This window comes from Ranitomeya variabilis, chromosome 1 (genome assembly GCF_051348905.1).
Source record: "Ranitomeya variabilis isolate aRanVar5 chromosome 1, aRanVar5.hap1, whole genome shotgun sequence".
In the NCBI taxonomy this organism is placed as follows: Eukaryota; Metazoa; Chordata; class Amphibia; order Anura; family Dendrobatidae; genus Ranitomeya; species Ranitomeya variabilis.
This window is the reverse complement of record NC_135232.1, coordinates 605,704,017-605,731,027: the sequence shown is the minus strand read 5'-3', so window position 1 is coordinate 605,731,027 and position 27,011 is coordinate 605,704,017. Positions and strand designations below refer to the sequence as shown.

Below are 27,011 nucleotides of genomic sequence, written 5' to 3'. Positions count from 1 at the left end.
ATTTGTATACTATGTTAGGTTCTCTCCTTGCGAGCCATAACTTTGGCTGCATCAAATGGTAAGCATTCAATACAAAAAAGTGATGGCTGAATGCTTGTAGATGCAGAGGACTTAATTAATTTTGGCTGAGATAACTTGTATGAGGGAGACTGCATGTTCCTTCTTTCTTTCTAGGACAATAAACAGGAATAATAATAAATGCTCTTTTATCTGTAAAGTAATTACTTGAAAGGATGTCAGATCATCTATTGTGTCTCCAATGTTTAGTACACAGCCGAACAGAACAGTTATGGAAAATTGAGCTTGGTCACAGTTAGTTTTTAGAACATCTTCACATTCTTGCAGTTCTCACTTTTATTTTTGGAATACATAGTAGCAGCTATGTTTCACATTACTTGCCTATAGATACTGTTAAAGAAGATTGTCATGATTATCCACAGAACTCAATGGGTTAAGCTTATTTTTTTCTAGAAAGGCTGAATATACAGGTCCTTCTCAAAAAATTAGCATATAGTGTTAAATTTCATTATTTACCATAATGTAATGATTACAATTAAACTTTCATATATTATAGATTCATTATCCACCAACTGAAATTTGTCAGGTCTTTTATTGTTTTTATACTGATGATTTTGGCATACAACTCCTGATAACCCTGTCTCAATAAATTAGCATATTTCACCCGGCCAATCAAAAAAAAGTGTTTTTTAATAACAAACAAAAAAACCATCAAATAATAATGTTCAGTTATGCACTCAATACTTGGTCGGGAATCCTTTGGCAGAAATGACTGCTTCAATGCGGCGTGGCATGGAGGCAATCAGCCTGTGACACTGCTGAGATGTTATGGAGGCCCAGGATGCTTCAATAGCGGCCTTAAGCTCATCCAGAGTGTTGGGTCTTGCGTCTCTCAACTTTCTCTTCACAATATCCCACAGATTCTCTATGGGGTTCAGGTCAGGAGAGTTGGCAAGCCAATTGAGCACAGTAATACCATGGTCAGTAAACCATTTACCAGTGGTTTTGGCACTGTGAGCAGGTGCCAGGTCGTGCTGAAAAATGAAATCTTCATCTCCATAAAGCATTTCAGCCGATGGAAGCATGAAGTGCTCCAAAATCTCCTGATAGCTAGCTGCATTGACCCTGCCCTTGATGAAACACAGTGGACCAACACCAGCAGCTGACATGGCACCCCACACCATCACTGACTGTGGGTACTTGACACTGGACTTCAGGCATTTTGGCATTTCCTTCTCCCCAGTCTTCCTCCAGACTCTGGCACCTTGATTTCCGAATGACATGCAAAATTTGCTTTCATCAGAAAAAAGTACTTGGGACCACTTAGCAACAGTCCAGTGCTGCTTCTCTGTAGCCCAGGTCAGGCGCTTCTGCCGCTGTTTATGGTTCAAAAGTGGCTTTACCTGGGGAATGCGGCACCTGTAGCCCATTTCCTGCACACGCCTGTGCACGGTGGCTCTGGATGTTTCCACACCAGACTCAGTCCACTGCTTCCTCAGGTTCCCCAAGGTCTGGAATCGGTCCTTCTCCACAATCTTCCTCAGGGTCCGGTCACCTCTTCTCGTTGTACAGCGTTTTCTGCCACATTGTTTCCTTCCAACAGACTTACCATTGAGGTGCCTTGATACAGCACTCTGGGAACAGCCTATTTGTTGAGAAATTTCTTTCTGGGTCTTACCCTCTTGCTTGAGGGTGTCAATGATGGCCTTCTTGACATCTGTCAGGTCGCTAGTCTTACCCATGATGGGGGTTTTGAGTAATGAACCAGGCAGGGAGTTTTTAAAAGCCTCAGGTATCTTTTGCATGTGTTTAGAGTTAATTAGTTGATTCAGAAGATTAGGGTAATAGGTCGTTTAGAGAACCTTTTCTTGATATGCTAATTTATTGAGACAGGTTTTTTGGGTTATCAGGAGTTGTATGCCAAAATCATCAGTATTAAAACAATAAGGGTATGTGCACATGTTGCGGATTTCTTGCAGAAATTTCCTGAAGAAAACCGGAAATTTTCTGCAAGAAATCCGCATTTTTTTTTTGCGTTTTTTTTCCGTTTTTTTCGCGTTTTTTTAGCATTCTGCAAGCGTAACTAGCTTGCAGAATGCTAAAGTTTTCCAAGCGATCTGTAGCATCGCTTGGAAAACTGACTGACAGGTTGGTCACACTTGTCAAACATAGCGTTTGACAAGTGTGACCAACTTTTTACTATAGATGCAGCTTATGCAGCATCTATAGTAAAAGATAGAATGTTTAAAAATAATAAAAAAAATAAAAAAATGCTTATACTCACCCAGACATCTCCTCACCGGCGTCCGTTCCTCTTCCTATAGCTGGTCTGTGCGCACAGGACCTTCTGTGACGTCACGGTCACGTGAGCGGTCACATGACCGCTCACGACCAATCACAGGACAGTGACGTCATCGGCAGGTCTTTCACCGCACACCAGCTACAGGAACCGAAGCGACAGCGTGCAGTGGAGGCGGGAAGACATCGAGGGTGAGTATAGGACTGTTTTTTATTTTAATTCTTATTTTTTTACCAATTATATGGTGCCCAGTGCGTGGAGGAGAGTCTCCTCTCCTCCACCCTGGGTACCAACCGCACATAATCTGCTTACTTCCCGCATCGTGGGCACAGCCCCGTGCGGGAAGTAAGCAGATCAATGGACCCCTAGGTGTTCGGAATCCCCTGCAATTCCGCATTTTAATGAACATGTTGCTTTTTTTTCCGCGATGCGATTTTTTCGTGGAAAAAAAGGCTACATTTGCACAAAAAATGCGGAATACACTTAAAATAATGGGAGGCATATGTAAGCGTTTTTTTCGCGTTTTTATCACGTTTTTATAGCGAAAAAACGCGAAAAAAACGCGAAAAATACTTAACGTGTGCACATGGCCTAAAAGACCTGACAAATTTCAGTTGGTGGATAATGAATCTATAATATATGAAAGTTTAATTGTAATCATTACATTATGGTAAATAATGAAATTTAACACTATATGCTAATTTTTTGAGAAGGACCTGTAGATATGATTGCTGTTAATAGTGTAGTGCGAATATACAAATGGCTATTTGGAATCCAGATTGAAATATACCGAATGCATTCAGACAGTTACATAGCTGCATTTCTTGTAAAACTTTTACAGATGTGACAGACAATGCTCCTAGTGACACAATCTTGAGAAATGTTTCTTTATTCACTTCACAAACAGATCTAAGCCTCTATATGTTTGCTGTTTCTCATTGTAAAACATTAAGATTTACTGAACCTCTGCCTGTGGTGGTTTTATCTAAATCCTTGACAGCTTGAGCTTTCATGGAACACAATTTTATTTTTTGTTTCAAACTATGGGTAAGTTCCCACAGGGCTTTTTTGCTGCGTTTTTTAATGCAAATTTTCAGCTGCTTTTACAGTACCATGAGATTTCAGAAATCTCGTGCACACACATTGGGTTTTTGTGAGGTCCGTATTTTGTGCTTTGCTGCGTTTTTTTACATTAGTGCATGTCACTTCTTTCAGCGTTTTTCCAGCATTTTTTCACCCATTGACTTGAATGGGTGGTGAAAAAACGCTGCAAATACGCTAGGTTGACTTTTCTTGCAGCGTTTTTGCTGCAGAAAAGTCAAGGGGAGCCGGATGTGACGTCACACCCGCTCTGCTACATGTAGATGGCAGGCTGCATGATGCGTTCATGCAGCCTGTCATCCAGCAGCGGACCCCCCATTCACTTAAATGGGGGGTCCGACATTAGTGTTTGCCAAACTGTCATATGCATGACAGTGCCGCAAACACCGCTTCTGATTGGCGGGGAAATCCTCCCCGCCAGTAAGAGAGCCGTGGCTCCCCGCTATCAGAAGACAGCAGGGAGCGATCAGCTATGATCGGAGGTGTAAACTCACCTCCGAACACTGGTGTCAGATGATGGGACTACTGCTCCCATCATCTGACACCTACAGCCACCAATTACTGTGAGAGCAGGTGCGGCGGATGGGAGTTTTCATCTGCTGCTCCTGCGCTATAAATAAATACATAATAAAAACAGCGTGGATTCCCCCCTAATTTTGATAACCAGCCAGACAAAACTCACAGCTCTTGGCTGCAACCCCCAGCTGTCAGCTTTAGCAAGGCTAGTTATCAAGAATAGAGGGGTTCTCACGGTTTATTTTTTAATTATTTAAACAAATAATTTTAAAAAACAGCGTGGGGTCCCCCCATTTTTGACAACCAGCCTTGCTAAAGCTCACAGCTGGTGGCTGGTATTCTCAGGCTGGTAAGGGGCCATGGATATTGGTCCTCCCCCAGCCTAAAAATAGCAGCCCGCAGCTGCCCAGAAAAGGCGCATGTATTAGGGCTCGCCTTGCTGGCAATGTGTAAAACCAAGAAGTACGGGAGCACAAAATGCATATTGTGAAGTGGATTTTCATGGGCCCATCCAGTATGTGGGTTCCAAGGCGTAATGGAACAACATTTACCTTGGGAGGGTTAACCCTGGTCTCCCACAGGGACCAGAACAGGGGCAAGTCTCTTCCCAACACAGTCCCATATGGAAGAGTCTTCACCAATTTGCACCACATGTTTAATGTCTCCACACAGTGTGGAAAAAGTAACCTCCGCGGTCATGTACTACAGGAATTTCCCCATGTATACCCATCACCTCCACTTTTAATCCTTTGGTGTTGTCCCCGGCAACAAGGGACCCATGGACCAAAGTCACTAAGCTCCCTGTATCCAAGGGAGCCTCTGTTTGGTACCCGTTGACGAGTACCTGGCAAAGCTTGGGTTCGTTGCCGGCAGTGCCTGTAGTGGCAGTACAGACTGACTGGGCAAACATAGACACATGGCGAGTATACCCGCAGTCCTGGCACCACCAGCATGGCACCACCAGCACTTAATCGCTGTGGCACGACTATACCTTGTGGCCGCTTTAGTGGAAATGAGACTTTTGTCATCCTCACTTCAGGTTACCCCCTCATCACGGACTCAATCCTGGGTAACCCCAACAAAGATTTGTGGACTCTTCCCATGCTCCTGGGCTGTTGTGGCCCAACGTGACAGCCGAAGTGGAGCAGTGTCCTGTACAAAGTCCTGAGTGTCTGTTTACCGCTCAATCAATCCTACCAGCTGATCCAGAGTGCCTGGGTCCCCTTGCCCCACCCAACGTTGTATGACTGCTGGCAGCGCCCTCACCAGCCAGTCGAGCACCACTCTCTCTACTATCTGGAGAGGGGTTAAGGTCTCAGGCTGGAGCCATTTCTTTACCAACTGCAATAAGTTATATGCCTGAGACCTGGTGGAACTGGACTCTGCAAAGGATCACTGGTACATCTGCTGATCGCCTCTCACATTAGGGGTCTCCTCTTTACACCACTGATCGCCCCTCACATTAGGGCTCTCCTCTTTACACCGCTGATCACCCCTCACATTAGGGGTCTCCTCTTTACACAGCTGAGCACCCCTCACATTAAGGGTCATCTCTTTACACCTCTCAGCTTCTCATAGTCCAGGCCATCCTCCCAACTGAGGTCCAGATAAGCCTTCTGGGCATCTCCCGACAGGAAATAGACCACCACTTCAGCCCACTGGCAACCTCTCCCGCTCTGCTGTGCGCTCGAACACCATGAGGAACGCTTCCATATCGTCCTCAGGACTCATCTTCCTCTGCACCGTCCGGACTTTGTATCGGGCCTCAGCACGGATCAGGGTCACTGTTGATGGCGTCTCTCACAGAGCCACAATCTGCTGCAAAATCAGCTCATTCGTTTTCTGCTGCTGCTGATAACAGTAGCTCCAGCTGCTGCCGCTGCAACTGCAGTGCCTCTTGCTGCGGCCGCTGAAACTGTAGCTGCTGCTGCTCCTGTTGCTGCTGCTGAGTGAGGACCAACTGCTTCAAAAGTTCCTCCATTTTTCAGTAGACTTGAGCTGTATCATTGCAGGCTTGATCACTGACATTCATGACTCTAATCAACATGAATATTTATCTATTCTCCCTGCAGGTACAGTATGTCATCCAGCTTTTCCAAACTGAACTTTCTTATCTCAGCCTGTAATAAAACTTGGTATGTCATCCAGCTTTTCCAAACTGAACTTTCCTATCTCAGCCTGTAACAAAACTTGGTATGTCATCCAGGATTTCCAAACTGAACTTTCCTATCTCAGCCTGTAACAAAACTTGGTATGCTTTTCAACTGAACCCTGCAATATCCCCAATGTTATTTATGACCTTGTTTACTCTGCCTTGATCATATACATCTGGCTCTCTTAACCCCTTCACCCCAAAGCCTGTTTTCACCTAAGTGACACGGCCAATTTTTACAATTCTGACCACTGTCACTTTATGAGGTCATAACTCTGAAACGCTTCAACGGATCCTGGTGATTCTGAGATTGTTTTCTCGTGACATATTGTACTTTATGATAGTGGTAAAACTTCTTCGATATGACTTGCATTTATTTGTGAAAAAAACAGAAATTTGTCGAAAATTATGAAAATTTAGCAATTTTCAAATTTTTCGTTTTTATGCCCTTAAATTAGAGAGTCATATCACATAATATAGTTAATAAACAACATTTCCCACATGTCTGCTTTACATCAGCACAATTTTGGAAACATAATTTTTTTTTGTTAGGGAGTTATAAGGGTTAAAAGTTGACCAGCGATTTCTCATTTTTGCAACAAAATTTGCAAAACCATTTTTTTTACAGACCACCTCACACTTGAAGTGACTTTGAGACCTATGACAGAAAATGTCCAAAAGTGACACCATTCTAAAAACTGCACCCCTCAAGGTACTCTAAACCACATTCAAAAAGTTTATTAACCCTTCAGGTGCTTCACAGGAATTTTTGGAATGTTTAAAAAAAATTGAACATTTAACTTTTTTTTCACAAAATTTTTACTTCAGATCCAATTTGTTTTATTTTACCAAGGGTAACAGGAGAAATTGGAATAAAAAAGTTGTTGTACAATTTGTCCTGAGTACGCCGATACCCCACATGTTGGGGTAAACCATTGATTGGGCACATGGCAGAGCTCGGAAGGGAAGGAGCGCCATTTGACTTTTCAATGCAAAATTGGCTGGAATTGAGATCGGAACCCATGTCGTGTTTGGAGAGCCCCTGACATGCCTAAACAGTGGAAACCCCCAGAAGTGACACCATTTTGGAAAGTAGACCCTCTAAGGAACTAATCTAGATGTGTGGTGAGCACTTTGAACCTCCAAGTGCTTCACAGAAGTTTATAATGTAGAGCCGTAAAAAAAATTAATATTAATTTTCACAAAAAATGATCTTTTTGCCCCAAATTTTTTATTTTCCCAAGGGTAGCAGGATAAATTGGACCCCAAAAGTTGTTGTGCAATTTGTCCTGAGTACGCTGATACTTCATATATGGGGATAAACCACTGTTTGGGCGCATGGCAGAGCTCGGAAGGGAAGGAGAGCCATTTGACTTTTCAATGCAAAATTGGCTGGAATTGAGATCGGAACCCATGTCGTGTTTGGAGAGCCCCTGACGTGCCTAAACAGTGGAAACCCCCACAAGTGACACCATTTTGGAAAGTAGACCCTCTAAGGAACTAATCTAGATGTGTGGTGAGCACTTTGAACCTCCAAGTGCTTCACAGAAGTTTATAATGTAGAGCCGTAAAAAAAATTAATATTAATTTTCACAAAAAATGATCTTTTTGCCCCAAAATTTTTATTTTCCCAAGGGTAGCAGGATAAATTGGACCCCAAAGGTTGTTGTGCAATTTGTCCTGAGTACGCTGATACTTCATATATGGGGATAAACCACTGTTTGGGCGCATGGCAGAGCTCGGAAGGGAAGGAGCGCCATTTGACTTTTCAATGCAAAATTGGCTGGAATTGAGATCGGAACCCATGTCGTGTTTGGAGAGCCCCTGACGTGCCTAAACAGTGGAAACCCCCACAAGTGACACCATTTTGGAAAGAAGACCCCCTAAGGAACTTATTTAGATGTGTGGTTAGCACTTTTAACCCCCAGTTGTTTCACTAAAGTTTAGAATGTAGCGCTGTGAAAATTAAAAAATCATTTTTTCTTTCCACAAAATGATGTTTTAGCCCGCAATTTTTTTTCCCCCAAGGGTAACAGGAGAAACTGGACCACAAAAGTTATTGTCCAATTTGTCCTGAGTACGCTGATACCCCATACATTGGGGGGAACCACTGTTTGGGCGCACGGCAGAGCTCGGAAGGGAAGGAGCGCCATTTGAAATGCAGACTTAGATGGATTGGTCTGCAGGTGTCATGTTGCATTTGCAGAGCCCCTGATGTACTTAAACAGTAGAAACCCCCCACAAGTGACCCCATATTGGAAACTAGACCCCCCACGGAACTTATCTAGATGTGTTGTGAGAACTTCGAACCAACAAGTGTTTCACTACAGTTTATCACGCAGAGCCGTGAAAATAAAATTTTTTTTTTTTTCCACGAAAATTATATTTTAGCCCCCACATTTTTATTTTCCCAAGGGTAACAGGAGAAATTGGACAACAAATATTGTTGTCCAATTTGTCCTGAGTACGCTGATACCCCATATATGGGGGGGAACCACTGTTTGGGCGCACGGCAGAGCTCGGAAGGGAAGGAGCGCCGTTTGAAATGCAGACTTAGATGGATTGGTCTGCAGGTGTCATGTTGCATTTGCAGAGCCCCTGATGTACCTAAACAGTAGAAACCCCCCACAAGTGACCCCATATTGGAAACTAGACCCCCCACGGAACTTATCTAGATGTGTTGTGAGAACTTTGAACCAACAAGTGTTTCACTACAGTTTATCACGCAGAGCCATGAAAATAAAAAATATTTTTTTTTCCACGAAAATTATATTTTAGCCCCCACATTTTTATTTTCCCAAGGGTAACAGGAGAAATTGGACAACAAATATTGTTGTCCAATTTGTCCTGAGTACGCTGATACCCCATATATGGGGGGGGAACCACTGTTTGGGCGCACGGCAGAGCTCGGAAGGGAAGGAGCGCCGTTTGAAATGCAGACTTAGATGGATTGGTCTGCAGGTGTCATGTTGCATTTGCAGAGCCCCTGATGTACCTAAACAGTAGAAACCCCCCACAAGTGACCCCATATTGCAAACTAGACCCCCCACGGAACTTATCTAGATGTGTTGTGAGAACTTTGAACCCCCAAGTGCTTCACTACAGTTTATAACGCAGAGCCGCGAAAATAAAAAATATATTTTTTTCCACGAAAATTATATTTTAGCCCCCATGTTTTTATTTTCCCAAGGGTAAGGCTGGTTTCACACTTGCGTTTTTATCTGCATGTGTTTTTTTAAAAAACGCATGTGTGAAAAAACGCATGTAAACGCGGTAAAACGCATGCGTTTTTATAGAAAAACACAAGAAAACAAGAAAAAACAAAAAAACCCTAACCCTACCCCTAACCCTAACCTGAAATACGTGGCACTGAAATACGTGGCACTGAAATACGTTTATATACGTATATACGTATATAAGTGCCACGATATTTCAGTGGCCACGTATATAAGTGCCACGTATATAAGTGCCACGTATATAAGTGCCACGTATTTAAGTGCCACGTATTTAACGTAAATGCCACGATATTTCAGTGCCACGTATTTCACTGAAATATCGTGGCACTTAAATACGTGGCACTGAAATATCGTGGCACTGAAATACCGTGGCACTGAAATACGTGGCACTGAAATACGTGGCACTGAAATACGTGGCACTGAAATACGTGGCACTATGACTGTCAGAAAATGTTCATTAAACGGTTAGGGATGAGTTTAGGGGTAGGGTTAGGGTTTGGATCCCTTTATCACCTTGATGGTGGTGGGTGACTTTTCAGTGTGTCTTCTGGTTTTTTTCTATAAAAACGCATGCGTTTTTAACGCAAACGCGTTGAGATCGGACGCCATGTCGCGTTTGGAGAGCCCCTGATGTGCCTAAACAGTGAAAACTCCCCAATTCTAACTGAAACCCTAACCCCAACCCTAACCCTAGTCCTAACCCTAGCGCTACTTTCACACTAGCGTTTTTTTGCATACGTCGCAATGCATCGTTTTGGCAAAAAAACGCATCCTGCAAAGTCATCTGCAGGATGCGTTTTTTCCCCAAAGACTAACATTAGCGACGTATTGACACACGTCGCAAGCGTCGTGCGACGGTTGCGTCGTGTTGTGGCGAACCGCCGGCAGCAAAAAACGTTACATGTAACTTTTTTTGTGCCGACGGTCCACCATTTCCGACCGCGCATGCGCGGCTGGAACTCCGCCCCCACCTCCCCGCACCTCACAATGGGGCAGCGGATGCGTGGAAAAACAGCATCCGCTACCCCGTTGTGCGGCGCTTGCACAGCATGCGTCGGTACGTCGGGCCGACGCAGCGCGACGGCCCCGTACCGACGCTAGTGTGAAAGTAGCCTAACGGGAAAATGGAAATAAATATATTTTTTAAAATTTTATTATTTTTCCTAACTAAGGGGGTGATGGAGGGGGGTTTGATTTACTTTTATAGCGTTTTTTGGGCGGATTTTTATGGTTGGCAGCCATCACACACTAAAAGACGCTTTTTATTGCAAAAAATAGTTTTTGCATCACCACATTTTGAGAGCTATCATTTTTCCATATTTTGGTCCACAGAGTCATGTGAGATCTTGTTTTTTGCAGGACGAGTTGACGTTTTTACTGGTACCATTTTCGGGTACATGACATTTTTTGATCGCTTTTTATTCCGATTTTTGGGAGGCGGAATGAACAAAAACCAGCAATTCCTGAAATTCTTTTAGGGTGGGCGTTTATACCGTTCCGCGTTTGGTAAAAAGGATAAAGCAGTTTTATTCTTCGGGTCAGTACGATTACAGCGATACCTCATTTATGTAATTTTTTTATGTTTTGGCGCTTTTACACAATAAAAACTATTTTATATAAAAAAAAAATTGTTTTTGCATCGCTTTATTCTGAGAGCTATAACTTTTTTATTTTTCTGCTGATGATGCTGTATGGTGGCTTTTTTTTTGCGGGACAAGATGACGTTTTCAGCGGTACCATGGTTATTTATATCCGTCTTTTTGATCGCGTGTTATTCCACTTTTTGTTTGGCTGTATGAGAATAAAGCGTTGTTTTTTGCCTCGTTTTTTTTTTTTTTTTTTTTACGGTGTTCACTGAAGGGGTTAACTAGTGATATAGTTTTATAGGTGGGGTCGTTACGGACGCGGCGATACTAAATATGTGTACTTTTATTGTGTGGTGTTTTTTTTATTTAGATAAAGAAATGTATTTATGGGAATATATTTTTTTTTTTTTCTTTATTTAGGAATTATTTTTTTTTTTTACACATGTGGAAAATTTTTTTTTTTACTTTTTTACTTTGTCCCAGGGGGGGACATCACAGATCGGTGCACAGCACTCTATCAGATCACCGATCTGACAGGCACATTGCAGAGGCTTGCCGGCGCCTGCTATGAGGAATTCTCAGCAGACGCCGGCAAGCAGGGTCATCTTATGACCCGGAAGGAGTCCCGCGGCCATCTTGGATCCGGGGACTCCTTCCAGGTCACCGGAGCAGCGCGATCTCATCGCGCTGCTCCGGTGGGAGAGCGCAGGGAGCCCCCGTCCCTGCGCGATCCCCCTCTATGCCGCTGTCACTATTGACAGCGGCATCAGAGGGGTTAAATGCCCGCGATCGGCGACAGCACCGATCGTGGGCATTGCTGCGGGGTGTCAGCTGTCATATACAGCTGACACCCGCACCCGATCACCGCGGCGCTCAGCGTGAGACCGCGGTGATCGGGGCGCCGTACTAGTACTGCGGCTGGCACTAATGCAGTGCCGGCAGCGCCGTACTAGTACGGCGCATGTCGCGAAGGGGTTAATTATCAGACCAAAAAGAGCACAGACCACTCCCCTCTGCTTCATACCTGAATGCACTTTGTTGCACATATATTGTATAGCATAAGTCTGCCAAGACATCAGTCTGCCCAGTGTATCACATAAGTGTATCATAGAAGTGTAATGCTCAGAATTAATTCCAGAATCATAATGCTCAAAATTAATTCCAGAATTGAACCAGAAGGGAACTGAAGGTAAATGGATAGTCACTGTAAACAATGTTTCTGTTTGTTTTCACTCTCACCCTATAATCCTTCACTTTCTACTAACTCCCTCTACACCTAGTAAGGAACTGTTCATCTCTTCTTCAATCCTCCCCATCCATCTCACCTCCTCCTCTGAACTGTCCCTCAACATACAATCCTCTGTCTCCAAACACAGACAGTCCCCTCATGCTCTCTCCTGCTACCACCTACTAACACTTTCCCTGCTGCTCCTCACTTCTGGTGATATTGCTCCAAATCCTGGTCCTCCTCCCCACATTCCCACAGTCATTTCTACCTCCCATCCATGCTCTAGCCCAAATTTCCATAACCTATCTAACCTTATACCCATTCGCCCAGTCCCCGCTTCCCCAGTCCCACTAACAGGAGCACTATGGAACGCTTGCTCTGTCTGCAACAAACTTTTCTACATCCATGATCTTTTCATTACTCACAAAGTTTCCTCCCTCACCATTAGCAAAACCTGGCTCATCTGACACAGCCTCTCCTGCTGCACTCTTGTATGGTGGATTCCACCTTTCCCACACACCCTGCCCCAGCAGCAAGCATGTTGGAGGAGTTGGTTTTCTCCTGTCAGATAACTGCTCCTTCACCCCAATCCCACTGCCACCCTCTGTTACCCTCCCTTCCTTTGATGTGCACTCTGTGCGCATCTATTCCCCCTCCAACCTCCAATTGGCTGTCATTTACCACCCCCCAGGGCTAGCCACCACCTTCTTTGACCACTTTACCACCTGGCTACTTCATTTACTTTCCGCAGACATCCCCACTATCATCATGGGCGACTTCAACATTCCCATTGACACTTCCCTCTCAGCTGCCACTAAGCTTTTATCTCTCACTTCGTCCTTCGGCTTTGCTCAATGGTCTTCTGCAGCCACTCACTAAGATGGCCACACATTGGACCTCATCTTCACCGGCCTCTGCTCCCTATCTAACCTCGCTAACATGCCTCTCCCTCTTTCGGACTACAACCTACTCACATTCTCTTCCCTCTCCACTCCTTGTCCACAATCCCCACCCCACAAACTTGCACAAATCTCGCAGAAACACCTCAATCTATACTCACTGTCTGAATCACTTCTCCCTCTTACAGACATAAGTTTGCTACACAATGCGGATGCCGCTGCTGCTTTATATAGCACCACAATAGCTGTAGCTCTGGAATGTGTTGCCCCTCTCACACATACCAAAGCTCGCAAAATCAACAGACAGCCCTGGCACACCAGCCTGACCAAAGAACTGAGGCGAGCTTCCAGGGCTGCTGAGCGGAGATGGAAAAGATCCCTCTCCAACGAGCACTTCATCGAATTCAAACAGTCCCTCACTACTTTTAAGGCCACACTCGCTGCAGCAAAACAAACCTACTTCTCATCTCTCATATCCTCCCTGTCTCACAACCCTAAACAATTATTCAACACTTTCAATTCTCTCCTCCATCCCTCAGCACCCCCTCCTTCTCCACTCATCTCAGCAGAAGACTTTGCCTCATTTTTCAAGCAGGAGATTGATAACATTAGAGACAGTTTTGGTCAAAAAAAACCAAAGCCCTTTCTCCTAACTGCCCAGCCCTCCTCCTCCAAAACCAACTTCTCCACCATTACACAAGATTGACTCTCCACTCTACTCTCAATATCGCATTTCACCACCTGTACGCTTGACCCGATCCCATCCCACATCATCCCAAACCTCACCAGTCTTCATCCCAACCCTAACCCATCTCTTCAACCTATCACTAACAACTAGTGTCTTCCCCTCAAGCTTTAAACATGCCTCAATCACACCTATCCTCAAAAAGCCCTCTCTTGACCCATCCCCTGTATCTAGCTATCGCCCTATATCACTTCTCCCCTATGCCTCAAAACTACTGGAACAACACGTCCATCTTGAACTGTCCTCCCACCTCTCTTCTTGCTCCCTCCTCGACCGCTTACAATCTGGCTTCCGGTCACACCAGTCCACTGAAACTACCTTAACTAAGGTCACCAATGACCTATTAACCGCCAAGGCCAAGCGTCACTACTCTGTCCTCCTCCTCCTGGGCCTGTCCTCTGTCTTTGACACAGTGTACTATTCCCTATTTTTACAGACACTCTCATCCCTTGGCATCACAAACTTGGCCCTATCCTGCATCTTGTCATACCTAACAGACCGGACATTCAGCATCTCCCACTCACACACCACTTCTTCACCTCGGCCCTTATCTGTTGGAGTCCCGCAAGGTTCAGTCCTAGGGCCCCTGCTCTTCTCCATTTACACCTTCGGCCTGGGACAGCTCATAGCATTTCTTGGCTTTCAGTATCATCTCTGGATCAGATATCGCCAACCTACTAACCAGAATCCCACAATGTCTGTCTGCTATTTCATCCTTCTCCGTTAGATTTCTAAAACTTAATATGGACAAAACAGAATTCATCATCTTTCCCCCATCTCACTTGACTCCCCCAACAGACCTATCCATTTAAGTAAGTGGCTGCCCACTCTCCCCAGTCCCACAAGCTCGCTGCCTCGGTGTAATCCTTGACACTGATCTCTCCTTCAAACCACATATCCAAGCCCATTCCACTTCCTGCTGACTTAAACTCAAAATATTTCCCGGATCTGTACAGTCGTCTACCAAGAATCTGCAAAAACCCTAGTCCATGCCCTCATCATCTACCGCCTTGACTACTGCAACCTGCTGCTCTGTGGCCTCCCCTCTAACACTCTCGCACCCCTCCAATCTTTTCTTAATTCTGCTGCCCGACTAAGCCACCTGTCCCCCCCGCTATTCCCCAGCCTCTCCCCTCTGTCAATGCCTGCACTGGCTCCCCATTACCCAACGACTCCAGTTTAAAATCCTAACCATGACATACAAAGCCATCAGCAATCTGTGTCCTCCATACATCTGTGACCTCGTCTCCCGGTACTTACCTGCACGCAACCTCCGATCCTCATAAGATCTTCTTCTATATTCCCCTCTTATCTCCTCTTCCATCAATCGCATACAAGATTTCTCCCGTGCATCCCCCATACTCTGGTTCTCTCTACTCCAACATATCAGACTCTTGCCTACCGTGGAAACCTTCAAAAAGAACCTGAAGACCTACCTCTTTTGACAAGCCTACAACCTGCAGTTACCACCAATAGTCCAAACCGCTGAACAACCAGCGCTACCCTCGCCTACTGTATTCTCACCCATCCCTTGTAGATTGTGAGCCCTCACGGGCAGGGTCCCCTTCCTCATGTACCAGTCGTGACTTGTATTGATTAAGATTATTGAACTTGTTTTTTATTATGTATACCCCTTCTCACATGTAAAGCGCTATGGAATAAATGGCGCTATAATAAATAATAATAATGCAGCATGCTTTGGGGTATGATTCAGCTCACACTGCCTACATTCTCCAACCATATGTAGTGCAGCGGTATCCACACTGTGCACTGATGAGGCAGTGACCCAGCAAAGTTCAAAGCAAAACATGTTTTAATGTCCAACTCACAGAAAATACACAGCACATGATATCCTACAGATCGCAGCCAGGAAATCAGATAGGCCACCTCCGAGACCGATTGCTGTGGGTGACTGCACCGCCGTGTACTCTGTGGGTGCCAGGCCTTTCAGCTCCACTTGCCTGCGTTGCCTTACCCAGGTGGAGCTCTGCAGAGCCTTTTGCCCTGCATACTTGCAAAACCAAACTGACACACTCAACCCTCTGCTTCAGGAGTGTTTACAAGGAACTTGCGGCCGTAGGCCACATGGAAAACCTGGCCAGGAAGGAAATGGACTGCCCTACTACCATCCTATAGTTCATTTAAAAAATAAAAGCCCAGAGCAGGTTTTCTTAAATCTGCCTTGGACAAATAGCTTGCCCAAGACCAACACTTACTTTTATTTTGCATTGCAATCACAGCTATGCCTGTGACTGCAATGCACTCCCACAGCCTTAATATGCCTCCATGCGCATCCTTGGGGGGGACACATAGCGACCCTCACATGTGACACCGTTCACTGCCTCACACTATGTACAAAAATATAGGAACATGGGTGTAGGAAAATTGCAGCAGGTCTCTGGATTGATTAATCATACTGTGAAATATGACTGTGGCTGTAATAAAAGCAAATTGTTCCTAAGAGAATGCAGCACAATAATGAGTGTCTTCAGGAGCATTGAATACGGTGGAGTCGAGTGTTCTGCAAGTTTGTGGCTGCATTTCAGCAAATGGAGTTGGAGATTTTGTCAAGATTAATGCAGCTCTCAATGCTGAGAAATGCACGCAGATACTTATACATGATGCAATACCATCAGGGAGGCATATGATTGGCTCTAAATTTATTCTGCATCTAGACAACGACCTCAAATAACCAGCCAATGTCATTAAAAACAAAGAGTCCTGGAAATGATGATTTGGCCCACACAGAACCCTGATCTCACATATTCTAGTATGTCTGGTGTTACATGAAAAAACAAAAGAATTTCAGCAAGGCTACATCCACACATTAGTATTTAGCTGTCCAAGATGTTTGGAACTACCTCATTCTGAGATCCTTCAAAAACTGTGCAAGTGACAGATGTACCAAGAGGAAGGCATGTTCCACCTCACATCAGATCAGTATTGCTTGTGAGAAAGGTCATAATGGCTCCTCAGCATTTCCTCTGTTATTACTAGGACTATCAGATTGTTAATGAATTTATATCATAAATTTAAATGTCCTAGTACCTAAAGGAGTTTCTGTCAACATTCCTGACATGCACCACACACAGGAGGCGGCTTCTAGTTATGACATTTATGAATTTTCCTATCAGTCGGGAACATTTGCTCTCCACATTCACAGTCTATAGATTTTATTTTAACACTCTGTGGACACTTCACCAACATCTCATCTCTTTATTCTTACAGACTGGCTAATAATCATCTACGAGACACTTCCTGCACCAAGTTGGCATCTGGAATAAGGAAAAACCGGTACCTGAAGAAACTTGACCTGTCTGTTAACAGTCTGTCTGGTCTTTACTTTGGTAGTTTAATGGAGGCTCTGTCCAATCCAAGCTGCAATATAAAGGAATTATGGTGAGAAAAATAGACGTCTACAGGATAGACATCTGTGGATATAAAAAATGTTTACAGAACGGAGGCATATGAGAATAAGAGATGTGTACGGGACGGAAACATGTGAGCATTAGAGATGTGTACAGGATGGACACGTGTGAGTATTAGAAATGTGTACAGGACGGAGAAGTGCAAGTATAAAAAATGTGTACAGGACGGAGATATAAGAGTATAAGAGACGTGTACGGAACAGAGACGTGTGAGTACAAGCGACATGTACAGGATGGAGAAATGCAGGTATAAGAGACGTGTACAGGACGGAGACATGCAAGTATAAGAGACATGTACAGGATGGAGATGTGCGGGTATAAGAGACGAGTACAGGTTGGAGACATGCGAGTATAAGAGACGTGTACAGGACAGAGACATGAGTATAAGAGACGTGTACAGGACAGAGTTGTATGGGTATAAGAGACGTGTACAGGACGGAGTTGTATGGGTATAAGAGACGTGTACAGGACGGAGACATGCGAGTATAAGAGACGTGTACAGGACAGAGACGTGTGGGTATAAGAGACGTGTACAGGACGGAGTTGTATGGGTATAAGAGACATGTACAGGACAGAGACGTGCGAGTATAAGAGATGTGTACAGGACGGAGACGTGCAACTTTAAGAGACGTGTACAGGATGAAGTTGTGCGAATTTAAGTGATGTGTACAAGAAGGAGATGCACGGAGACAGGGGCAGACATCATTGGTGCAACCTGTGGAGTCGCACAAGGACCCAAGAGGTAAGGGATCCCAATTCCACCCCCAAAGCAGGTGAAATTGTGCTTTATGATGAGCTATTGGGTCGCGAAGGACCCAAATATATGTCTTGCACAGGGGCCTTCTCCTGACTGTGTTCACCAGTGATAAGAGACGTGAACAGGATGGAGATGTGCTAGTTTAAGTGATGTGTACAAGACAGATGTGTAGAGATGAACAAACATGTTCGGAAAAAGGTCGCCAATCTCCAATTCTGCACCACCGTAGCACATTCGGATTCATGTTCGATTTCCCAAGCATTTTTCCTCAAAGTTGGCAAAATTCAGTCACAAATTGGTAAATGATCGCGTTTCCACTAATGCATTTGTTTTGACTTTGTCTAGGATATTGGTGCTGTATGATGAGCGGAAGGAGAGGTGTCTAGGTCAGAGGAGTTGCGGAGTGTAATTTTTTTGTTCTCTAATAATAATGTGTGTACATTCTGGCATCTAATCAGGGTGCAGAAACCATCCACAATGTCATAACACAAGATGTTCTGTGATTGGCTGCCGAAATCACATGTCCCTGTGAGTTTCCTCTCCTTCAGACCCTGGGAACCATCCAGGATAGCTTCCGATACTTGTGTCCCATTGACTTGTATTGGTATCGGGTATCGGTATCGGCGATATCCGATATTTTTCGGGTATCGGCCGATACTATCCGATACCGATACTTTCAAGTATCGGAAGGTATCGCTCAACACTAGTTACAACCCTGTGTCCTCCATTTATTTGCCAGCATTCACCACACCATCTAGGCCTTATACCTTGGGAGCCCTGGGGACCACGCTTCACCTGTGGGAAGCATCACCATCTAGCTGCAGTAACATCACCCCAGAGGACCCCTTTAAGCAGGGTCGGTCACCTCTGACTGAGAACCACAGGTGGCATCACGAACTTACACGAACTCTACAAACCCCTTTAAAGACCTATTTCCCATCAGCTTGAGCGCCCAAGGCCTTGGACCCGGTCACAGCCACCGTGACATCCCCTTTAACTGCAACTGGACCCAGTACCGAGTACCTAACTGCCAAGGTGGGCGATTCACTTACACTGCTCTATTAACCACAAGGTCTTCATTGAAACTTCAATCCAAAGCTGTAAATGCTGGCCCACACCCTGATAGCTCAGGCATGGTCCATGACTGACTGCTTCTGTGCCATTATAAAATGTTCTACTGTGGGTTAGCTGATCAATCAACTACCTGTTTTACTTTCCTTACATTTTTCTACCAATGGTACTCTATGAAACTGATGTTTGTACCATTTGAGTGAGGCTGGCAAAAAGAAATTGGAGTTGTTGCATTAGGTATCAGGGCTCATGCATGGCCCATGGCTGACTGCTGCTGTGCCATTAGCAAATTACTTTGGTCGGTCAATTGATGCCACTTTTCATGGTGTCTGCCCCTAATTTTAGATGTTAGTAAGCTTTTTGTCACCCCTTAAGGTGTTGTGTATACATTGGTTTGGCCTCCCATTGAATTTAATGGGGTTCGTGTACATTCATCGAACTGTTCGGTGAATATCGGGACGTTCGGTGAACCAAAGGAAGGTTCACTCATCTTGGAAGGTTCACTCATCTCCAATGATGTGTACAGGATTAGACATGATCAAACTTGTTCGGAAAACATTTGTCATTCTCAAATGCGGCACAAACATAGCTCATTCGGAATCGTGTTCGGATTCCCAAGCATTTTTCCTAAAAACAGGCAAAAGTCGTACAAAGTTTGGTAAATTACTGAGTTCACTAAGGCCTCTTTCAGACATCAGTGTTTCCGGTAGCAACACGGGCTGCAAAACGTCCCACAGATGTGCACACTGATGACACATGGATGACATCCCTGTCATTTTTGATAACCAGCTAGGCAAAACTGACAACTGCGGGCTGCAATCCTCAGCTGTTGGCCTCAGCAAGGCTGGTTATCAAGAATAGAGGGGTCCCCACTCCATATTTTTTAATTATTTAAGACAGCTGGGGGCTGGAATTCCCAGTTTGGTAAGGGTCCATGGATTTTAATTCCTCCCCCCCCAGCCTAAAAATAGCAGCCTACAACTTCCCCGAAAAAGGCACATCTTTTAGATGCACCAGTTCTAGCACTTTGCCCGGCTCTTCCCACTTGCCCAGTAGCGGTGGCATGTAAGCTTCATATTTGTTAGGTTGATATCATCTTTGTATTGTCTGGTGACATCAAGCCCACGGGTTAGTAATGGAGAGGTGTCTATAACACACCTATTCCTTACTAATCCTATAGTTAAATTGTAAATAAAGACACAGCCAGAATAAAGTCTTTTAATTGAAATAATGACACAGACTCCTTTAATGAATTAAATTAACCCATACTCACATCATCGCTCAATACGCTGAAGCCATGGTCTCCTGTAGCATAATTAAAATAATAAACCACAATATTCCTTACATGTCAGCCGAAAAACTAATAATCCATTTGTCGTGTGACAGGTATAGCTCTGCTACATCTAGATGGCAGGCTGCATCATTGCATGATGCGACTATACAGCCTGCCATCCAGTAGAGCACTGAGCAGCGTGTGCTCCTGACGTCACTGCGAACATGAGAATGTTCTCACACTAGGTATGCGGGTGTGTTTTTTTTATAGAATATGACAATGGGGTTAGTAATGGGGGCCCCTATCTATGGCCCCTTCCTAGGCATTAATATCAGCATGCAGCTGTCTGCCTGGACTTTTCTAAATCTAATATATAAAGCTGAATGTGTGTGTATGTGTGTATGTGTGTATGTGTGTGTGTGTGTATGTCCGGGATTGGCATCTGCACTGTCGCAGCTACAGCCACAAAATTTTGCACAGTCACACGTCTGGACCCTGAGAGCGTCATAGGCTATGTTGTGAGGCGAAATTTTAACCCCGTGCGTTCCAATTCACCAAACACTTTTGCCCCTATCTACATAATGGGGAAAAGTGAAAGGAAAAGTGTTGGAGGCAAATTGACAGCTGCCAGATGTGAACAAGGGGGACTTAAAGAGTGAGAGCGATGGCGCCAAAGAGTATATACCGTACAGTTGCTAAGGTGGGGCCCCGACATGGGATAGTCACCACACACGGGGATATGAACACACACACAAAATGCGCCACACACTATCACGTGCTTGAAGACATATCACCCTCAGCACACATTTCACCACACATAAACCAACCTCGTCACATAAAAGTCGAAACACAAAAGTCGCCGCTCAAAACTCGCCACGCGCAAAACTCGCCACATGCAAAACTAGGCTCACGCAAAACTCACCACATGTGCAAAACTCACCTCATGGAAAACTCGCCACACGCAAAACTTGCACACGCAGAAAAATTGCCACATGCACAAAAGTTGCAACACATGCAAAAACTTGCACATACTCAAAACGCACCACACATAAAACTCGCCACGCGCAAAACTCGCCATGTGCAAAACTTGCTGCACACAACTTGCTACACTAACCTGTCACATGCAACTCGACACACAAAAAGTTGCTACACGCATGTCGCCACACAAAACTCATCTCACAAAAGTCGCTACATGCATGTCGCCACACGCAACTCAACACACACAACTTGACACATGAAACTCGCTCTAAAACACACACAAGTCTGGTATTATCCTTCAAAAATAAAAATCTGATTAATAAGCAGACAAACTACAAGAGCAACAAATGTGCCATATAGGAAATACGGCAGCTATCAGTCACATGACCTGTCTATTATGTGTATGTATGAGCTAATATATACTGCCAGGGGGGAGGGCTTCCTGTTGGCTGGGGATTTATCAGGCTGCCAATTTAGCTTACAAATACTGAGGTAAAAATACTGACCAAATAACGTGTGAACGAGGTCTAATACAGGAGGAGATGACACACAGATATATACGATATACAGGATGAGATGACACACACGTGTATATACTATATACAGGAGGAGATGACATACAGGTATATACTATATACAGGAGGAGATGACACACACATATATACTATATACAGGGGAGATTACACACAGGTGTATACTATATACAGGAGGAGATGACATACAGGTACATACTATATACAGGGGAGATGACACACAGGTATATACTATATACAGGGGAGATGACACACAGATATATACTATATACAGGAGGAGATGACACACAGGTATATACTATATAGAGGAGGAGATGACACACAGGTATATACTATTTACAGGAGGAGATGACACACAGGTATATACTATATACAGGGGAGATGAGACACGTATATACTGTATACAGGAGGAGATGACACAGATATATACTATATACAGGAGCAGATGACACACATGTATATACTATATACAGGAGGAGATGACACACAGGTATATACTATATACAGGAGGAGATGACTTACAGGTATATACTATATACAGGAGGAGATGACACACATATATACTATATACAGGAGAAGATGACATACAGGTACATACTATATACAGGAGAAGATGACACACAGGTATATACTATATACAGGAGCAGATGACACACAGGTAAATACTATATACAGGAGGAGATGACTTACAGGTATATACTATATACAGGAGGAGATGACACACATATATACTGTATACAGGAGGAGATGACATACAGGTATATACTATATAAAAGAGGAGATGACACATAGGTATATAGAGGAGGAGATGACACAGCAGGTATATACTAGATACAGGGGAGATGACACACAGGTATATACTATATACAGGAGATGACATACAGGTATATACTATATATAGGAGGAGATGAAATACAGGTATATAGTATATACAGAAGAGATGACATACAGGTATATACTATATACAGGAGGAGATGACACATAGGTATATACAATATACAGGAGGAGATGACATACAGCAGGTATATACTATTTACAGGGGAGATGACATACAGGTATATACTATATACAGGAGATGACATACAGGTGTATACTACATATAAGGGAGATGACAAACATGTATATACTGAGGGGAAAATGAGAGGTGTGAGGTGAAAATGAGGGGTGTGAGGTGAAAATGAAAAGGTGTGAGTGCAAAATGAGCGGAGTGAGGGAAAATAGTGGAGTGATCGGAATATGACAGATGTGAGGTCGAAATGACAAGTGTTAGGGGGGAATGAGAGGAGTGAGGAGGAAAATAAGAGGAGTGAGGGGGAAAATGTGAGGTGTAAGGGAGAAAATAAGAGATGTGAGGGGGAAAATGAGAGGCGTGATGGGAAAATAAGAGAAGTGAGGTGCTATAACTAACCACAGATATTTACTATGCCCAGGCAACGCCGGGCTCTTCAGCTAGTATTAAATAAAGGGGGACCCTAAGTCATTTTTGAGAGGCCCCCATTTTAATAACCAGGAAAGGCTAAGTATACAGCAGTGAGCTGATATTAATCGCCTGGGAACCGTTATCAATATTGTCTCTTTCCCAGAATATTAACGTCAGGTCCCAGCCATCGGCTATCCCTCTGCTGATTATAAAAAATTACGGGGAATTATGCTTTTTTTCAGTTACTTTTTTATTTATCAACAAGAACACTAAGATCACCAGAGTTCATAGCAGCTGTTTCTCTTGCTTTACAACAATGACAATGCATAGGTGGCATCAACTTCACAAATATGAACCCCACTTGGCACCGCCACTGGGCAAGTGGGGAGAGTCGGGCAAAGCACCATAACTGGCGCATCTAATAGATATGCCTTTTCTGGGGCGGCTGCGCGATGCTATTTTTAGGCTGAGGGGGACAATGTCTGCGGCCTTTTACTAGTCTGGGAATACCAGCCCCCAGCTGACAGTTTTAGCTTGGGTAGTTGTCAAAAATGGGTGGGACCTCACGCCGTTTTTTAAAATTATTTATTTAAATAACTAAAAAACAGCCTGGGGACCCCTCTATTCTTGATAAATAGCCTTGCTAGCGCTGACAGTTGAGGGTTGCAGCCCGCAGGTGTCAGTTTTTCCTGGCTGTTTATCAAAAATACAGGGGGACCTACGTCAATATTTTTAAAAATAATTTATAGCGCAATATATGGGTCAATTGATGCCACTTGTGTTGGTGTCTGCCCCTAAATTTAGCTGTTTTGGCAGCTTTTTCCCCACGTAAAGATTTTGCCTCCTATTGAAGTCAATGGGATTCAGATATGTTCAGCGAACATGTTTGGTGAACATCGGGATGTTCGCCGATCCAAAACAAACCTTGAAAGGATCACTCATCTCAAACGGAGATGTACAGGTGTAAGTGATGTATACAGGATAGAAATGTGTGAGTATATTAGCCTTGTACAGGATGGAGATGTCCGAGTATGAGACGTGTACAGGACGAAGACGTGTGAGTATAAGAGACGTGTACAGGACGGAGGCATGCGAGTACAAGAGACGTGTACAGGACGGAGATGTGCGAGTATAAGAGACGTTTACAGGATGGAGACGTGTGAGTATAAGAGACGTGTACAGGACAGAGACGTGTGAGTATAAGAGACGTGTACAGGATGGAGACTTGTGAGTATAAGAGACGTGTACAGTATGGAGATGTGCGAGTATAAGAGACGTGTACAGGATGGAGATGTGGGAGTATAAGAGACGTATACAGGACGGAGACGTGTGAGTATAAGAGACGTGTACAAGACGGAGACGTGCGATTATAAGAGACGTGTACAGGATGGAGATGTGCGAGTATAAGAGACGTGTACAGGACGGAGACGTGTGAGTATAAGAGACGTGTACAGTATGGAGACGTGTGAGTATAAGAGACGTGTACAGGACGGAGACGTGCGAGTATAAGAGACATGTACAGGATGGAGATGTGCGAGTATAAGAGACGTGTACAGGACGGAGACATGCGAGTATAAGAGACGTGTACAGGATGGAGACGTGTGAGTATAAGAGACGTGTACAGGATGGAGACGTGCGAGTATAAGAGACGTCTACAGGATGGAGACATGTGGTTATAAGAGACATGTACTGGACAGAGACATGTGGGTATAAGAGACATGTACAGGATGGAGATGTATGAGTATAAGTGATGTGTACAGGACGGAGACATACAGCTTTGGCAAAAATTAAGAGACCACTGCAAAATGTTCAGTTTGATTTTTCTCTTTATAGGTATATTTTTGAGTAAAATGTAAATTGTTCTTTTATTCTGTAAACTTCTGACAATATGTCTCTGAATTTCCAAGCAATAAATTTTGTATTTTTTTTTCTGACAAAGAAAAATTGTAAAAAAAACAAAACCCAGTGCTTTCAGACCTCAAATAATGCAAAGAAAACACATTCATAATCATTTAGAAACAACAATACTAATGTTTTAACTCAGGAAGAGTTCAGATATCAATATTTTGTGGAATAGCCATGAATTTTAATCATAGCTTTCATGCGTCTTGGCATGCTTTCCACCAGTCTTTCACACTGCTGCTGGCGCAAAAATGTAAGCATTTGTTTGATGGCTTGTGTGTTGCAGAGTGCGTCTTCTTGCAGTCACGCTGTAGTTACGAGAGCTTCAATCAGCAAGATATCTTGAGTAAACAGTATTTACTTCATACTGGATAAACATGAGATACAATTCAGTGTCACATAATCCGTGCACTGACACATAACACATTCAAGAAGAAGAAAGAATAATCAGGAAGTAAGAAAACAACCAACAATGGATAGCTTCCCTCCCCACATTACAGTTAGTATATAACTTTACACACTATCGCCATCTGCTGTCTGGTTAGTGTAAAGTCCTCCTTTCACTTATAATAAGTCCTAATCTGTTGCATATGCCAACACCCTTTCTCAACAGTAAGGACTTATTCAATCAAACCCAACTTTTTTATTAGTCTCTGATGTTTATCAGCATTCAACGCCTTCGTGAGGATGTCTGCTGTCATTTCTTCAGTAGGACAGTACTCTAACTTCAAGACTCCTTGTTCCTGATGATCTCTCAAGAAATGATATTTCACATCAATATGCTTGGTTCTTGGATTGACTCTTTCCATCTGAGCAAGAACAAGACATCCTTGATTGTCCTCTTTCAGTTTTGTTGGTGCCAACTGGGGTTGTCCTAATTCTGTCAACAATTGTCTTAACCACAATACTTCTTGACTCGCATGTGCTGTGGCAACATATTCTGCTTCTGTTGAAGATAGTGTCACAATTGACTGTTTCTTACTTGTCCAACTTATTGGTCCACCTGAGAGGAAAAAAATATGTCCACTGGTAGATCTTCTGTCAGTTGGATCTCCAGCCCAATCTGCATCAACATATCCTGTTAAAATGCAATCATCACTTGTGGGTAATTTCAGCTTAACATTGCTAGTTCCTTTCAAATAACGCATTACTCTCTTCACGGAATTCCAATCATCTTTATTTGGTTTTGATACCTTTCTACTCAGTATTCCTACTGCTGCTGCGATGTCTGGTCTTGTAACGGTCGCTAGATACAGTAGTTTTCCTATTGCTGTTCTGTATTCTTCATTATTTGGTAGCATATTTTTTTCACTGTTCATCTCTTTGAGATAATTAGTTTCCATTGGAGACTTTACTGTTTTTGCATCCTTTAATCCAAATTTTTCTGTTATGTCTTGAATCATGTGATTTTGATTCAGTAGGAAACTTCCGTCTTCTTCTCTTTTTACCTGTATTCCTAGATATTGCTTTACATTTCCCAAGTCTTTGATTTCGAAATGTTGCTTCAGGATTTTTAGAATGTTTCTGTTATCCCTTTCTTGTTCAAAACAAATCAAAATGTCGTCTACATATATGAGTATATAAATCCATCTATTACTCAGCCTTTTTGTGTATAAGCATGGATCAGCTTTGCTTCTTTGAAATTTTTCATTTGTAAGTACTTCCGTGATTTTGTCATTCCACGCTTTAGCTGCTTGCTTTAAACCATATATGCTTTTCTATAGTTTACAAACTTTGTTTGGATTTCTTTCATCTTTGAATCCTGGGGGTTGTTCCATATAAATGTCTTCTGTTAAATCTCCATTCAGAAAAGCTGTCTTTACATCCAGATGTCTTAGTTGCATCTGTTTCATTGCTGCAACTGTAAGT

General features: G+C 43.5%; 1 protein-coding gene across 2 annotated transcripts in view; it reads left to right on the top strand.

The window, feature by feature from the left end:
- The window catches only part of LOC143770331 (uncharacterized), a 600,942-nt gene that overhangs the window by 531,001 nt on the left and 42,930 nt on the right, over window positions 1–27,011 (top strand). For both annotated transcript variants that reach the window (XM_077259855.1, XM_077259863.1), the window contains one exon: window positions 17,009–17,179. In XM_077259855.1, coding sequence (XP_077115970.1) covers window positions 17,009–17,179 — 171 coding nt within the window. The remainder of the gene's footprint in view (window positions 1–17,008; window positions 17,180–27,011) is intronic.